The 18,436-nt window shown below is 39.2% G+C and overlaps 2 protein-coding genes across 3 annotated transcripts in view; both read right to left on the bottom strand.

The window, feature by feature from the left end:
* ankrd12 (ankyrin repeat domain 12) overlaps positions 1-9,847 on the bottom strand; it is a 30,002-nt gene extending 20,155 nt beyond the window's left edge. For both annotated transcript variants that reach the window (XM_068702052.1, XM_068702051.1), the window contains exon 1: positions 9,689-9,847. The gene's annotated coding sequence lies outside the window, so the exon portion shown is untranslated. The remainder of the gene's footprint in view (positions 1-9,688) is intronic.
* Positions 9,848-11,546: 1,699 nt separating this feature from the next.
* ndufv2 (NADH:ubiquinone oxidoreductase core subunit V2) lies at positions 11,547-18,421 on the bottom strand. Its single transcript, XM_068701765.1, has 8 exons — positions 18,285-18,421; positions 17,242-17,304; positions 15,433-15,495; positions 14,914-15,030; positions 14,618-14,786; positions 14,003-14,112; positions 11,843-11,919; positions 11,547-11,746 (listed from the first exon to the last, which is right to left on the bottom strand). Exons 1-8 carry the CDS (start codon positions 18,324-18,326, stop codon positions 11,653-11,655), a joined length of 735 nt encoding a protein of 244 aa, XP_068557866.1. The 5' UTR covers positions 18,327-18,421; the 3' UTR covers positions 11,547-11,652.
* Between the last annotated feature and the right edge of the window lie 15 nt (positions 18,422-18,436).

The raw sequence follows: 18,436 nt of genomic DNA on the forward strand, positions 1-18,436 counted from the left end.
ACAAGACAACCGCTGCCGAAATTTCACAGAAACTATCGGTTTCATCAAGGCACCGGCGCCTTACAGATGGAATTTGGTAGTCAAAATTAAGCCACCTGCTAAAACTGTCAAGATGGTCACTTGATGAGGACCTGTTGTGTGGACCAACTTGTTCATTTTCTGCCCAATCTAGAATACATCAATCAGACTCTTCCATTAAACTAAAGGACAAACCAAGTTACACTTTCAGGACACCAAATTTCCTGGCTTAATTCATAATAATCCAAGCATTAAGCTGGTGTAGGACTCAGACATAATGCACCGTGTGTCCTAAATGTGTATTCTTATGTAAGAGTGAGTGCTGAACTGTTTCACAGCCTTAGCCATCACTTTAAAGCTTCTATAAAAAACAGGAATAGCCTCTAAATTTACAAGGCAGAGGCTCAGGGCATTGCTCACACACAAATCAAAAGACTCATAAAATAGCCTAATGTTTGTACTCGAGAGGCGTAAATGGGGTTAACTGTACTGGCAGGAGGGTAAGGCTCAGCCCACTGAAACACGCCCATTAAAATTGGTCGGAGAGTCCGAGAGCCTTAAGAAGCCTGCTACCACAGCTCTGAATGTGGGTTAATGATCAGATATCCCAGCAGTGAACAAGAACAATGAAGCCTTTACTGCTGATTATGGGTTAAAAAGGAGGGGAGGGGGGATGCGGGAAGGATTAGAGCAAAGGTTAGGACCTAGGCGTTGGTCTTGTTTCTACCACAGCGCCAAGCTCACATGACTGGACAAAACACTGGGGAACTGTTGCTGTTCAACGTTCAAGGGAAGGTCAATCCCACAGCAGACATTTAGAAGTAGAACTGGAACAAATCTTTTTCAAAATTCAAAAATGCCCATAAATAACATGCTTATTTTATTTTATTCTGAAACAAAAAGCTACATTTCTTAAAGACTGATCACCTTTCAGCACAAGCAGCAGGATAACAATCAAGTATTAACTCAAAAAAGTGATTTTATATCTTTTGCAGCTAACAAATTAAGAAAATGACTCATTTTTGTCACTACCCATATGACTATAAAATAAAACTTCAACAAGGCGTCACAACCTCAAGGTTTCCCCAATCTACTGGGTTACATATGAGCAACTAGCAGGCGTCAGTCTGAAAAAATAACCCATGGAGGGAAATGCCGTTAGTTCTCATCATAACGTTCAAGAAATGCCTCCATCTACACCTGTCACATCCTATTAAGCTTGATGAGATGTTGATCCGATCACAGGCGCGACACATGGCTGCCCGAGCAGTGCCAAAACCACAGCTTTGCAGTGCCAGAGTAAGCCTCAGAGAGGCCAACGCGTTACGGTCGACACAGCTTCTCCGTCTTTAAACTGGAAGGAATACATAGACAAACAAAAGCCTTTGATCAACAGTCATGCAGCATAAAGATTAATAGCTCATACTCTCTACAGAGCTCACTCATCAGGTTAACTTCTACTACTTTATTGTGAACATTAATATTAAAAAAAAGTCAACAGACCGGTTGAACTCCGTGTTCTTGTTGCACAATGGTACACAGACAAAAAAGATAATTTGCCAATAAACAGCGTAAGCTCAATACTAGGCAAAAAAACAAGAGGAAAGAAGCTTCATTTTAAACTTGTAAACACCAGCCAGACTAAAATGTGTATCTGTTGAATGCTGTTAATATTTGCTGTCTCAGGACTGATAGTATCTGTAAACATAAGGCCTCGAGTCTAATTTATTCCAACTGCTATTGATAATCTTAACACTAATATAAAGTATCACAGAAAATGGACAGCTGGTCTGACAACCTTACATTTAACACTTAAGTGCACCGAGTGCATGGAAACACAACACATGTCATTTCAGATGTACAAGTAACCTCCTAGTTCACTGTGATACCGGATTGTGTGTTGATGCGATGGCCAATACTGGAAAAACATACGTCTAACCCAACATACCAACTCTGGTCTAAATTACGCCAACATTTTGCAACAATTATAATCGTCTGATGCACAGAGACACACTCGATGTTAAACGATCTTTCAACATTATGTGAATACTAGATCATACAAACATCGCCTACGCCGTCGTCATCTTTTTCAACGGCTGTAAAATGTATAAATCGTAAAAGCTTTACTCTGCCTTTATCATAGCACTGAGCTCAGGGTTCAGTTAAGATTCGTATGCGTTTCTTGATCTGAGTAGCCAGGCTGCTAGCGGTAGCAGCTAGAAAACAAACCAGGAGCTACAAGGATGTCAGGGCCAGCTGCTAATGCTAGCGATGCTAGCTGACGCAAACACTAGCAGTCAGAAACAAACACAGGATGTATTGCCGTTTGATAATCGAAACAAAGAAAAGCTTTTCTTAAGGTGGACTTTCTAAAAAGAGCAGAGGTGAAACTTACAAAATTATGAAACTATTTGAAATCTACTGAAACTATTAAAGTTTAACTTTCACAAACTACATGTCGCTTTCATTGACAATGTCTGCAACTGATTAGAAAACTAATTATTCATAGTTAGCCATGCTGTTTTTAAGCTTAGGTTAAAACAGAAACAAGTACAGACATGCGTAGCATTGAAGCAACATGAGTAGAAAACCGTACCACTGGCAATGATTAACAATATTTGACCACATTTCCAAAAAAAAGGTTCAGGCCAAAAAGGTCAGAGAAATGTTTGAGGGAGGGGTGACAACAAATCCAATGAAAAAACATTTAGAGAAGTCGTCCTGTGAATTAAATACTAATTAAACTATTTAGCAACAGGCGGGTCCTTGGCCCTCAGAAAGCACGGTCCCCGTTAGTGCCAGCGTAAACAGGATATGATCGCTTTCTTTGGCATCAGTCAAGTGAAAGCAGCCCAGCAATGAAGAATGCAACCACGTGCCCATTGTCAAATGGTCTCCCACCCTCCCTGCAACAATCAACGCACTCTCATCCCCATAACTGCTTATTCATATAAAGGAAACGTTAAGCTCCAATTAATAATTAAAAACCTAGAACGTTGTAATATTATAAACCCTATTTTCCCTCATTTCCTCTCCTCTGCATTGTCATGCTGTATTCTCCTGCAGGAAGGTCACAGGCTCTCAAATTGACGGCCTTAAACAAACACACACACACACACACACGGTGGATTATCAGGGCAACATTAGCCGAGAAACTGCACTCAACGTACCAAACAAAAACAATTCTCGACACACATTCAGCTGCTGGTAAAGACTAGCACATGTTGTGTAATCAGGAGGCTCTACCCGACACACACACACACACACACACACACACACACACACACACACACACACACACACACACACACACACACACACACACACACACACACACACACACACACACACACACACACACCCTCTCGAAACAGATACGTGCCTGATAGAGCCAACTGCAGATGCTGCGCTAGAGGCACCTCATCTTATAAATGCTTTCAGTCTCATTTGAACTGCAACACAATAAATGTGGTCTACAAATTAAAGTGAAAGATACAGAGCAGAATTTTAAGATGGCTGGAATAGAAGAACCCGACTATTTATGCTCTTTTTTAAATTATTATTATTATTATATATTACAATCTTTCCGAACCTTCAAAATACCCATTGTTAGAAGAAATATTAAACAAGAGGAAGAATGAGAGTAAAACAAAACCTCTGACCGTTTTGGGGGGTTTCCCTTAAGATACTGCCCCAGTGTGATCACTCAAAACACAAAAAAGGGGAACGGCATTTATTATTTGTTAAAAACCAATACAGCTTTACTGGAGTCAGAATCCATAACAAGCCTGATTTGATACCAGTGCATTTCATTTATTTTATTTATACACATGTATATAGTTATTTTATTATGAGCTGTATACCACTAATCCTGTATGGATGAGATAGGATTGCCATCGTTGTTGTACGGCCTGGCTCAGGTTAAACCCTTTGTAAAACATGAACGAATGCATACAGAGAATGAACACCACAGAACTTTCTTTTATCATCTGGTGTGACACATTTTCCAGTGTAGAATTAGGGCCGGGCTGTATGGCCTAAAATGTATATCACTGTATTGTTTTGAAGCTGAGGCTGTGTCAAAACGCTTTTCCGATACTGGATTTGGTGTTGGAACAACTCAAGTCATACCTATTCCTCTTATGACTCACATGAAAAACAGCCTAAATATTCAGTGAAATGAGGCTCACACAGGAGCACATTTGCTGTGCACCACTAAATCCCTTAATTTGTGTAATTTCATAAGCATTTCTATCTTTTTCCAGGTAGGATAATGATTAGTATATTGCTTAAGACTTTATTTTCCATTCCACTGCTCTGCATTAATACCCAACCACCTCCACCTCCTTTTGATGGTCACTTTCATCATCCTAATGAAAGAGACAACCCCTAAAGCAGAACACAAGGGAATACTGTATGTCCTTACATAAATGTTCCTGCTTTACAGAACCCTGTTCAATACCCTATTCTTTAAGAGGCTTAAAGTCTATTTACAAAGGCTATAGTAGCCATGGTATGGTTTCCCGAGTTACATAACGCAGTAGGCTCTTTCTATACCAGTGTTCATCAAGCCAGGAAATCTTTAAATGGGTCAAAAACTAGTTAGCATATTTGTTATTTTATTGTGACTGGACATGAGGTTGTTAAGATTGTGTTAACGGTACATACTTCACATAAAACGGTCCATTATTCCTCTCTTGGGGCTTTATTTCTTAACAGGCATCTGCGTTGCTTTTTCACACTATGTGCCTCTCTCTGCTTATGAACGTTTGCCTGGACTACACGAATAAAACCGAACGTGACTGTAGACCCTCCCTTCATCTCATTTTCATGATCTGGCAGAAATTAGAGGAAAATCTGATTTTTTTTTTTGAGCATCCAGGCCAGTCACTCGATGCATACGGGTGAGATCAGAAGATGAATGTCGCCAAGATAAGCAAAAACAATAATATTGCCAAACTGACCAAATCGACTCCCTCGCTGAAAGTCAGTTCTTCAGACTCTAATATCTTACTCTGAAATATGCGCTACCGAGTCGCTGGTTTCTGTATATTTCTATCCCAATATCGATCATGTATCAATGCAATCTCATTCATATGTGACTACAATAAGTGAGGCGATCCTTCCATCAAATGAAATGCTCCAAGTTACTCTCCAAGCTGCACTAATAAATGACAAGAGGGTAAACAATAAAACCGAACGTAACGGATGTGAGAAAGACGGATGGGTAATTTTGAAAGATAAAGCTTTGGGGAAGCAGCAAAACAAAGATCAAAATGAGTCAGTCAAGGAAACTCTTTTATAAAAAGTGAAGAAGAGGAAATTAACATCTGCAACATCAATTCTGACAAAAAAACAAACAAACTGGCAATTTCATAAGCCACTTGGCTTCCACAACCGAATATGGTTATTCTGTGAAAGTGCAGTCATCAATTAAGGTCAACCAATATCTGGTTACTGACTGCTGTTAAATTCACCCTCAACATGTACTGTGCATGGAGATTTAATGGTGGCATTAGCCAGTTGGCTATGACCGTTAAACACGTACTTTGAAAGCAATGTTTTGCAGTAGTTGCAACATCACAAGATAAAGCTTGTAGCACATCACATTAAAATACAATAAACTAAAGTTACCAAGGCCATTAAAACTGCTAGATAATCCCTGCAGCACAGGAGTACTTACCTGTTAGAGTTTGGGGGGGGGGGGTCTGTAATGGCAGACAGTGGCAGCCTCCCAAATTAACTGGACAAGGCTTCAATGTTTTTTGAAGTAGCCTCCATCTGAGCGCTAGGTGAGCTGTATATTATCTATATCAAGTGTGTGCCATAGCCGAGCAATACGTTTGACGTAGCGCTGTAGCTTCAGTTGCATTCGCGAAAGTAATCTGCACACTGGTGACTGTTGCTAACGCCACCACAAACCCATCGCATGGTGTAGGTTTGCAAATTTGTCAAAGAACATAGATATGCCATAAAGAGAGCAGTAGTAGTACTAATGCGTTAACCAGAATGTGCCGATCCAGAGAGCAAAAGTGATACATTTGCTCCTCGTCTGGAGCACCAATATGCGTTGACACTTTATGTCCTGACGCGTAAGACATGTAGTATAAACATGTTTATAACTAAACATCTCAACTGACTTCTTTAACAAATGCTGGACATGTCACGGTAATAGTTATTGAGCAGCTTTTGTATTGCACTGCGTAATCTTGTTCAGGTATTTCTAGTTGTCTGGTTATTCTGTGACTGCATTTTTATTACTACAGCTTTAACCCATTAGAAAGATAATTCATATATGGATATCTATACATGAAACAAGTTAATACATCAACTGCATTACTACATAAAGTAGTTATTAATACCAACAAGGAAAATAATTGTACGTATCAGCGCTCGACACTAAGAACTCCATCCCATACTTTCTTTTCCCTGCATTCTGAAGAACATTCAGTCCAACGGAGATTTATATAAAAAGGTTAAGAGACGTAGCTCCCCTACATACAGAGCTACATAAACATGCCGTTGTTTTAACATCAAATATCATAAACTGGAAGCTGATTTTCAGAAAGCTTAGCATAACAACCGAGGACACACGTCGGTATGAATGGCGGTACTGATGCCAGAATACTCCTAACGCATTGCAAGACACTATATGGTGATATATTGCAATATTAATGACTTTCCTCATCCTATTTTCACACTACAAAATTCAGCACAGTGGGACTTCTTATTCAATCTCAGCTAAAGTACCATCTGATGCATCCTCAAGCAACATAGACACTCCTACGTTTTGTTTGAATACGCATACCACTTGCTACGTTTACGCCTAGCATCCCCACCGCTACAGTGTTTCAGACGCAGTCTTAGTTTTAAAACTCCGGGGATGCGTTCTAGTCTGGACGAGCAGAAACTCAGATCCATGACTTGATTGGATCTTAGCAGTCACGACGAGTCCTTCTCTGATTCATCACGCCGCCGAAAAAACAAAAAAACGACAGCCTTGATTACCGAGTAACTATTAGTGGTTAATTCAACATGGATAATTAATTACAGGAGTTGCTGACCTTGTTGTCTATGCTAACAGCTGTTATACATTTAAATTCTGCTTTTAAAATTCTGCTACTGCCTAAATGCGGAGGACACAAGCTATTATTCGAGCACTCCGCCAGCAGAGTAATCAGCCCCACGGAGCAGACATTTGAAGGACTGATTTGTGGCTTTGAGGAGGGTGATGGACAATAAACAGAATTTTTTCCTTTTCCCCTCCATCTATACTTATTTTTTTCCACTAAATTTGTCTATTTGAGAGTGTGTTGGAAATATAGAGGAAGATCTTAGGTATCAAACAGGACCTACGGTGCTAAAACGCTCATGTGTACGGAGATTTCATTTTAAAACGAAAATCTATTAGTGTGGATCAGTTGCCAAGTACACTTGCCTACCGTTATCCATTCTTATGTCCTGTGACTGTGGTTGAATACTGAGATACTTGTACAAACTAATCACGGACACCAAAAGAGAACTCAGTACTTACTCACCAAACTCCCAACGCAACATATTTTATGTATTACTATCTCACAACATAATTTGAAGCTTTCCTCTCCTCAATTGCTGTTGAGTTTTAGAAACAAATAAATATAAAATTAACAATATTATTTCTAAAAACACTTTGTAATTATAGAACCTGTGCATTTCCTGTTTATGGAGGATTGAATTTGACAGGTAGCAAGTCTTGTGCTTTACATTAGTAATGTCAAAACACGGAAGACAGTGAAGTACACAGGATGTCATTCAACCATAAGTACATTACCTCAGTCAATGTAATCTATTAGTTCCTCCTCTCTGGTTTAAGGTGTGACATTGAGTGAAATAACCACGTGTTAGACAATTGAAGACGTGCTAATCTCTCCGTCTTCCAGGTTACTTCGTCAGACAACCCTGTCATACAACTTTTCAAAAACAAGTTTATACAAAACCCTGAGCCTAATTAGACAAAAAAAAAAAACAGACTGGTGCCACCACCCAATCATTACACAATACAGTGGGTGAAATTAATAATAGTACACGGCCAAATAGTGTATTTATGGTATGTATCTGTTGTGTTCAAACACCCGGTCTCGCTATTAATGCCTTTAGCAAATGACAAAATACTAATTTACATAAATTCTAAAATAGGGTCATTGAGGAGCATGGGTTAAGATTTCTTTATTGCTGTTTTTTGTAGTTATAAACATATTGTGGATTGCGATATAACTAATTGGTTCTCTGGCAATGAGTTAATTAAAATAATTGTTTTGCGATAATGGAATGTTTTCATATATATATTGCTCACATATGCCTTTTCTTCTTGAGCATAGACATTTTGTTCAGCAACAGAAAGCAAACGTTTCCCTATGATCGCAAAACAATATTTTTAAAAAAGCATACAAATTTGTAACCTTCGCATTCCTATTCTTGTCAATACCAGCATGGTTGAACATTTTTAGGCTGCCTTTTCCTTGGCCTAACAAAAGACAAATATTTCTCACATCTGAAAAATGTAAGTATTTATCATCTTATGCGTTCAAACACTGTTTGAATAATGTGCAATGTTTGTTTTTCTATTATCATGTTTATGTCAAATGTATTGTAACGCTTTGGTCAAATATTCCTTTCCCCTCAATATTAATAGTATTTGAGAAAACACACACACACACACACACACACGAGATCATCAAATTATGTCTCAACAAAGTCTCTCTTGGGTGTTATAAATTTAAAGGTCGACGTTTTGTTGGTTTTCAGTGGTCGCCGTATAGACAGTCATCTAAAAACAGCCAGCTTTTGTATCAGGCAACACACCCCCAAGATGTCATCGGCTGGGAGGCGCAAGCTCCTGGTTATCTAAGCTATGCTAGTTCCTTTTATGAAATAGCAAAACATAACTACATATGTACGCTAGATGTATAATAGCCATTATCAACAACAACGGCGCTTGGGGTAAACAAACGGTGGTGTTTGGCTACATCATTGCAGACAAACACCACCCACCTCACAGTAATGTCGCTCGTTCTTGCTTTCAATGCAATATGTTGAGGCGCTTAAATGTTTTAACTTAACTGTGGTTAGTAAACACAACGAGCTCCAATAACGTTACGTCCTGAAATGCGTTGCACGTGTTAAATATGCTGTGTACTGTCACTCTGCGGCCGACATAAGCAAATATAAGTGTCATGTTTTAATGGCAATATTTGACACGAGAGCACACAGCACAGCCTGAGACAAAAGCCCACTGCAGCCCCTCCGCTTAATCTAGCTAGCGAGCTCGTTTGCAGCCCGACACAGCCTCGCTGTCTGGGGCTAACCCAGCTCACCGTGCTTCAACCCGACATTTTCTTCTATCGGCTTTACGTCTTCCCGCTTCATAAGAGGCGGCGAGTTTTCTAAATGTAGATAAAAAGGGTTAAATCCTAGTTTAGAGAAGTACTCAAAATGTGTGTAACGCACGTGGCACACAACTATAACCAAAGCCCACGCACAAGGCACATAACGTTCGATTTTCGCACGCAGTTTACTTCACGTTAGCTCACCGTTAGCACGCTCGCTTGTAGCCAGATGGCTAACGTTCACTAACGTTGGGGTTTTTTATGATCGAAAGGCAATCAAACAACAAACCTTGTTTTGCGCTTACCTTCAAACTGGGTCACGCGTATCCCCACTGACTCATTCGGGTTCTGCTACTTGTGAATATTGCGCAATATAAACAGTTATTTCCTAAATATTGGACCTTAACCGTAGCCTACGGCTGTGTGACGTTCATCGCTGGGTTTGAAAACATCCCAGCCGTTCGTCGCCCGTCCTCTCCGAAAAGAAAAGCCCCAGCAAAACATGCAAGCGTCGTTTTCATTGGTCGAGGAGAGTCATGTGACTGCTCTGACCCCCACCGAGCTTAAAACGTCTCTCCGTCTGCTGGTTAGACTATAGATGGGTATGTGTGTGGAAACCATTTAACTCGTTGTTTTGTCGACGCTGTGAGTAAATCCGCACCTTTTTACTGTTAAGAACATTCTCCGCGCGTTCACCTTTTATCAGCTAGTGGCGTGTAATCACGTCTGTTGATGCTTATTAGCGTGTAAGATTTTGGATTGAAATGATAGGAGAGGGGAGAACAGTAATGGGCACTTGACGTCATCTTTTCCGCTGCTGTGTGATGCGGTTAGTAGGAACTTTCTCGAAGATTCACGGCGGAGGTTAACAGAGGAATGTCTGTTTCCTTGTATCTCTTTTGGTGTCAGTTTAATGAACAAACCGGTCGTGTGAATTAGCCCCGTTTATATAGTCCGCCAACTCATTGTATCGGCCAGCTACAGAATTGGTTGCGCAGTGATATTTGCATCGTGGTGTATGGTGTGCGCATGCGCCGTGGTGCACAATATTATATGTTGCAGAGCAGGCTTGAAAGTCGCAAGAGGAGACCGGAGTGGGGGAGGGGCACCGGCTAGACACGAGAAAAACGCCACCGGGGCAGAATGGAAATGTCAGGAGCAGTTGTAGGAATAGGGCTGTGTGTTGAGAATTATAAAAGATTAACCGGATTAACTTTAAAGATATGTGGGATTTCATGAATAAATCAGAATGTTTAATTTAACATAAATATAACTGTATAAGTGCTCATTTAGAATACCGGTAATTACATTTTTATTAGTAAGACTTAGTAGAAAGCTAATTTTGGAATTAATTGCAATTAATCATATCCACATTTGATAGTTTTGGGTATTAGACATGTATATCATCATTTAAATAATTACTAGTTGAAACAGAAATTCAAGATATATCTAATTTATTTGTGAGTAGTGATGATTTCAGTTAGAAACATGTAATAATTTACAATAATATTGTTCGATTTATTTTTGGATTGTCAAAAATGGCATTCGGTAGCCTTGAGTAAATTGCAGAAAGCCCAACTGTAATATGTATTCAGTCAAGCTAATATGTGATCAAATGACATCATTGCATGAGGAATTCTGACCAGAAATACATATTAGGGTGTCCTCTTTCTTAATTTTATTAAATTAAGTTTCAGTTTAGGTGGATGGACTGGTTTTGATAAATGTACACGACTCTTCTAAATGCATTTGAATGTGTATATGAATGGTAGTCAGAGAAAGATGTCACTTAAGTTGCGCTGATAATGGAAACTGCGACATAAGCTGCTCTTCTTTTAGAGCACAGCATCGTGAGGTAAAGCTCTGTAATATTTAACTAAATAAGAGTATTTACGGTTACAGTATTTTATGTTTAGTTAATTTATGTCAGCTACGATATTCCAGTGTACAAAATAGTATAATTTAACTAAGATACATTTCTAGGACCCTGAAAAGACATAATTCTGTAAAATACCAGGAAATACTTACAGTATGAGATTCCTAGTGTCAGTCCCTGTGTATTTATATTCAAAGCACTACTGTCAAGTGTGACTAACAGAACTGTAGTTGTTGTCACAAGCTAAATAATAAATTATACTGTAAATGACACCATGACACCTTGAGCACAGATATATGAACAATTTATTTACACAACATGTTTGAATTAAGCGTAATATCAGCTTCAGGGACAAGTTGCTTTTAATAAAAGCAGATGTTGGCCAAAAAATGTCTACAGGTCCGGTCTTACACCGAAGCCTGGTCCTTTAGGAGGCTCGATCAGAGAGGTCAGTCCACCTGCAGGCTCACAGGAGAAACGCCCGTTCCTGTAGAAAAAGAAAAAAGAGAATAGGTCTTAAAATTTCAACAATCAACCAGCACAATATAATAGGTTAATTAATCCATGATGATTTTGTATGTACCTGGGCCCAGGTGCTGGGACTCTGCCTGCTTTGAGCTCATCAATAATGTCCTCAATGTCCTTCGGTGCAAGGTCCTCCTGGAAAAACAAGAAGCGAGCAGGATGAATGAGAAGACCGTGACTAAGTGGAGAGCAGGGGGTCTGCTGTTCGATCCCCGGCTCCTGCCTAGTCTCCTCCTAGTCTCATGTCAATGTGTCCTTGAGCAAGACACTTAACCCCAAAATTGCTCCCGTATCTGTCTACGGTGTGTAGATAGATACTGAATTGTAAGTCGCTTTGGATAAAAGCGTCTGCTAAATGACTGTAATGTAATGTAAAGACAGACAGTGCACCGCTTTGCATCGCTCGTGGTCTTGTGCTGGATAATTAACGTCGTAACAGTTTTTCACATTCTTCGACCTGTACATAGTGCTGCAGGGATGACGTATTTTCGCAGGGTAAACCCGGAAGTTAGCATTGCACTGGTTCCCTCGATTAAAAACACAATGGGATGTTTCCATTACATGGCAACGTTTGTGATACATACACGTTTAGTTCAGCAAAATAATCCTACCCAAATTAACCTCACTTTTATTTTTGAAGTGCGAATGCAATTGTAAAGTAAGAAGTTAGCGTTAAGCTATAAACAAACTATACCACGGTCACATGACTGAATAATCACAACTAGGCTGTAAAGGCTGACTATTGGTCGTGATGACGTTTTGTAGTCTCATTTAGCCGCTTGTTAGCAACCGCCTTTTCAAGACGCATAAACGCTTAAAAGCTCACGAGAGTGGTGCTTTTATATCACAGAGCAAAATGTTAAAATATCTTTAGCTTGTGTTTAACACAGAACTTATTGCTGGCATCTTATCAAAAACCCATCTAAAAGAAATTATTGACTTTGAGACGAGGGAACCGGAAAAATGTTAACTCATTTCCGGGTTTTAGGACTCATCCCTCCAGCTCAAAGCTAAGGAGAGAGGGGAAGATTAAGAGGCAATACTTGAAATGCTACTTTTGCAATATCACAACTAGCTTATGAGGATTATAGATTCTAACTAGATAGGATTCTAACTCTAAAAAAGAAAAAAAATCGGAGATATTTAAGCAGGTTTTACACTGTTAATTAAAAATGATCTGACTTCCTACATAATAACCTTTAAAAAAAAGTTACTGTTTTTGTACATACAATGACAATCGGATATAGTAATAGTCAGAATGTCTAAATGTTTCATGTACCACAACAGATAATGATCGGTTGAAATCCCCTTTTATAAAAGATAACATTATGGTTTTCCTGAAGTCAGTGCTAAAGTGGTTACAACTGTGCCAAATAATTGAATTGAATGAATTGTATTTTTAACCCAGGTACCCAAAGAAGAGCTGGTTATACTGGATCATTTTCATGACCGAAGAATGAATAGTCTAACAGCATTACAAATGGCTCAGTTACAGCATTATTTACTTTGTTAATGTGCATTAAGATTGAATTAGACATTTACATCTCAAAACAAATCTGTTGTTTAACAGGCATAACTGTGCAGCTGCACTAATGTTTCCTCAGTGCTGCAGCTCTTTCCAGGTTTAAAAGCCAGAATCAACCGGACTCACGTGCTCATCTACAAAACATTCCATCTGAAATAAAATGCTAAACTCTGTACCACCGTACTCTTGATGTGAACACATTATACCTGTTCTACCTGCAAGGAGCACACCTCAGCAATTTTAGGTGTTACAGAAAATTCCTCCGTTCTCAGCCACGTTTATTTTAAATGGGTCATTCACTGCTGCTCAGCTTGCAGTAACTAAACTTCCCATGGCGATTGAGTGCAGGATAATTTCAGATAATGTAACCACAACTCCAAAAAAGCAAGCTTTTAATATATCTGGCTCCTAAAGTGAATCTTTGCACATGACAGAGTTGTTATTCCAGCCATATAATTTTTCCATTTTAAGATTATTTGTCTGCCGTGGTTTTTCATTTCCCACGTTTATTTGTTTTGAGCATTGGGCTGAATCACACCTGCACTGGCTTCCAAAGAAAAGAACAAAAAGACGGTAGCACTCCTGAAAAAAGGGGCTGGGAGGCGTTTTGCAGAAACTCATTTCAGGCTTTAGCCTAATTTAGTTCTAATGTCCGGACAGGAGGCCATCTGCACAGAGTAGTCAAACACTCACGTAATAGTTGTCATTGATCTGGACCATTGGAGCGTTCACACAGGCACCCAGGCATTCCACTTCTATGAGGGTGAACATCTTGTCAGGGGTAGTTTCTCCAACCTTGATTCCTGTGGGAAAACCAATACAGACATATAATACAATTAGGGTTGCAAAATTCCGGGAATATTCAAAGTTGGAAACTTTCCATGGGAATTAACGGGAATATACGGGAAATTTTCTGCCCCTTTGCAACCCTAAATACAATACAACAAATAATTTGACCTCAAGCAGCGCTACCTGACATTACACAGCTGTAAGGTAAGTTATAACTAATAGTATAGCCTCCCTATTTGGTTGATTGACAGAACAAACTAGTACGAGGATGCTCTATTAAATGCGACACAGACTGAAGTAGGTTGGCAGAAGTTGTCTGGCTTGATTTCAGGCTGATATGTCTTCTTGATTGCTGCTACAACTCGCTGGTGTTTGAATTGCAGAAACAACTGTATATTTACAAGTTTGTTCCCAACCTTTTGTTTGTATGAAATACACACAATAAAAAAAATAAAATAATCATCATCTCTTCATTGGTGCCCCACCCTAAAATTGAAGAAAAAAAAAAGCTTCTCTTACCCAGCTTGTTTTGGATGGCCTCCAGGATGCTGTCTGAGTTGCAGAGCATGCAGGGTGTTGTTGTGCAGATCTGAATGAAGTATTTTCCCACGGGTTGACGCAGGAACATCGTGTAGAACGTCGCTACTTCATACACTCTCATTGGAGCAACTTCCAGAACCTCGGCGACCTGAATGAAAACAATTACTGAAGTGTCATTGCGTGACTTTAAGACATGGTGTTGTATGAACTTTTCATGAAAAGGATTCAATTGACATCACGCAGCTGTAAAACAAACGGCAGAAGAAACACTGTGCCTTGTTCATGGCGGAGATCGGGAGCCATCCGTGTTGCCTCTGGGCTACGTCCAACACTGGGATGGTGGCTGCTTGCTTGTGTCCAGTAGGATACATGGAAATGATCGCATCAATCCTCTACAAGGGATCAAAGAGGAACAAAGGTGTTGCTCAGAATAAGAATCGTTGCATTCATCTTTTGTACTTCACTAATTAGACCAATTTAAACTATCAAATCATACAGCATCATTACCTGCACACATATGTACAGGCGATGCACTGATCATGGTATATGGGTTGACATCAGTTTTAAAAAGTAATGTGAAGCTGAATATAACAAAATAATTGTTTTATATTGGTGATAACGATCAGCTGCTCATATTTTAGGCTGGCTGAAACAAGAGAAACATGCTTCACTAGTTCAACTTGTTTGTTTGAATTTGTATTCAAAGACTTATACGGACAAATCAGAAGTGGCGGGTAAATATAAGGGATTGTTCAGTGCTTCCCCTGAATGGTCCACACAGGCATCAACCTTACCTTTATGTTCTCCTCCGTGAATTCAAAAGGAGTATCTGGGTTGTTGTCAGGAGTGTCTCTGTGCTGAAACAGAAATAACACCGTTATATAAGGACACTGTTTATCAAAGATATAATTATCCTCAGTCATCTTCAAATAACATTTATATTTATTCCTGTTTCAATAATATGAAGCCAATACTTTTGACTAAATATTTTTGTTCATGTTGTACATGGATATGATGCCTCAATCAATATTATGGATGCTTTTGTTTAACCAACAACCACGGCTTTCATGTGAGTAACCGGCGTATGTGTAGATCTGATAAAAATATGAATAACCCATCATGTAAGGCCTCAGGGGAAAACAGGTGCTGCTATCAGACCGTTGAGAAGACTCAACACACAACAATTACTTGGGCTTCTGCACACACTGCCCCCTTGTGAGCAGCAAATATCCTTTGTGCACATAAGAAAAAGAACAACTTGAAATGTAATGGAGTTTGAAATTGTCAAAAGACAAGCATACCCAATTCCCCAAGAGTTCAAAGACAAGTCAGCCAAACTGACCGTTCTCCAATCACAGATTAAAAACATCTTTACTATCCAGGGACAATGACACCATGGCATGTTTCCATTACATGACAATACCACATGTGATGTTTTTGTTGCACAGAGTGGCTCTAATAGGCTCTGAAGGCAGCTACTGGGATAAATTAAAACTGACACCTTCGGGATTATTTCAGCAAAAATGGAAGCACAAACAAATCGCTGAATCATACATTGGTCACATTTATGCATTTGTTTTATTGGCTGAAGCCCATACGAACACTATGACCACCTGTAAATAACAGGTAAATACAGTCTGTAAATCAACCAATTTGAGTTTGCGGTTGTGAAAGATTTGTTTATATCAGTATTCTGTGTAGAGTCTGGAGTAAAACAGGCATTCCATAAAAAATAATTATGTTAGATTAAAAAAAAATAAAATCTCAATCTCCAGAAGGTGGAGCATAGAATAAAGGAAATAATTTGATTTGGTTTGATTGTTTTGATTTAATCCTGTTGTTTAATCTTCAATCTTTTATCCCAGTCCCATATGTGGGACTGAAATATATATCCCATATGTGTTTTCTTTACCCATTTAAAACGCATCAACTTGCAAATAACTTATTTTCAAACTTTAGATAAAATGTTGCAACACAGAATATTAATATGCCACATATAGCCATCACGGAAAGTCATAAATATAAAGACATTATGGACTGATGCTTTGACATAATACAGACTAATGGTGTGCAATATTATGTGCATGTTCTCTATTACAACTGGGCAGATTACACTGATACAAGGCCACAAAAGGTCAACAATAAGGGGAATTGACTGATATCAATCTGGACAATATTGCATATTCTGAATGTCTTGAGCAACAGAAAGAAAAGTGTGACTTCAATGCACCTTCAGTGTTGATGGTAGCTCATTCATTGCTTTCCCATGCAAAAGTAGCCCCTCAATTAACAGATAAAATGAAACCTTAACAGAAGCTTAACAGAATTGCAAACCACTAATATTCTGGCCCCATTAACCAAGCTTAGGGGACAAATTATCTCACAGATTTAGGTGGAATATGACAATCAATTATTCTGATAATTCTATATTTAGTTGCTGATTCAATGTAAAGCACTCTGTCCAGTTCAACACTGGAAGTTAATTGTGAGATGCTCAACAAGCACTGAACAAATGAAGCCTGCCTACACTGCACTGCACTGGCTACTCTGTTCCCAACTTCTTCTGCACATTTCTTGACTTTGGCAAAGAAGCTGTAACTCACCACAAAGATGCCACCAGCTCCAGCGCGTGCAGCAGACCGATGCAGACTCCTGACCTGTCTGGCCTGCAAATACAGAAACAAAGCAGTCAGATAAAACAGCCGGTAGTGTGCGACTTCATACTTCCCACGAGAGAGTCTTTCGGGTGGGCATGTCTCGCTTCAGACTTCCTGAACAGACTGGAAAATTAAAAGTGACACACTGGTGATGTTGTCATTGTCTACCACAGAGACAGTGTGTCAAGTCCCGAATTTTACATAATTATGCATACTTTTTATAGCTAGAGAGTGACTGACATTCTGTAAATCCAAAAAAATTTAACAATTATCAGGTCAATTTATAAAAATCTGACTGTTCTCGTCATTGTTTACAACTATTTAACTGTAAGAAGCTTAAACCAACATGGGATACCTTCACATAAACATAGCTGGGATACTCATTTATAAAAAAGGTATATAGCATTTACATTTACACATTAAAGGGGCATAAATACAGGTCGTAGTTTAAAATTCTTAGATACATCCTTCATGTACTCATTTGAATCTTAATAGGTGAATTATTAATAGAAAGTTAAAATGATCATAAAATGATATTAGGCTATTACCGGTTCCTGATGTCTAATTTCTTAGCAGTAACCTCAATTTAACCTAAACCTCACACACACAGTCTTCACTATAACATGCAATAATCTACGTTACGGGGACTTGCATGTCGTCCCCATAATCTGGGGAATAGCTAACGTTAACTACAACATTGAGCGAGTTGCAGTTACGTGTTTTGGACCAAACTACTCATAATACGCAATCGCTCATGTCCAGACAAACGTTTCCTTTTTGCATTGCTAATTTTTATCAAACGATCACCTTGTAAACGTCTGATAGCAGCAGGCTAAATTAGCTAGCATTGCTAATGTTACCCCCAACGTTACTCAATGCTAGCTTAGCGGCCTACTTGCCCTTGTGAGGAGTCATGGCATTTTTCTCCAAATTGTCCAAAAAGGCATTGACATTTGTACCCAGAACCATAACGAATATCATAAACATACCGTCTGCGACACTGCAGAGCGAACTACAGCAGACAAGAACATCTTGGGGCTTGAAGTTTGGTCCCAGTGTTGTTACCAAATGGACGGGACAGCAGCAGCCGACATCAACACAAGTGTTCACGCTCGATTACAAGGGTCTGACGTGAGCCACT

The sequence above is a fragment of the Cebidichthys violaceus genome, unplaced genomic scaffold (assembly GCF_023349555.1).
Source record: "Cebidichthys violaceus isolate CVI_PGR_0920_01 unplaced genomic scaffold, fCebVio1.0.p SCAF_8, whole genome shotgun sequence".
NCBI classification, from domain to species: Eukaryota; Metazoa; Chordata; class Actinopteri; order Perciformes; family Stichaeidae; genus Cebidichthys; species Cebidichthys violaceus.

Bases quoted from the DNA above. Each gene is read 5' to 3' on its own strand.
- ndufv2 (XM_068701765.1), bottom strand. From the start codon at position 18,326: ATGTTCTTGTCTGCTGTAGTTCGCTCTGCAGTGTCGCAGACG. The intron at 14,113-14,617 runs GTAAGAGAAGCT...GTTTTCCCACAG, and splicing joins GGCCATCCAAAACAAGCTGG to GAATCAAGGTTGGAGAAACT. The intron at 11,747-11,842 runs GTACATACAAAA...CTTTTTCTACAG, and splicing joins GTCCCAGCACCTGGGCCCAG to GAACGGGCGTTTCTCCTGTG.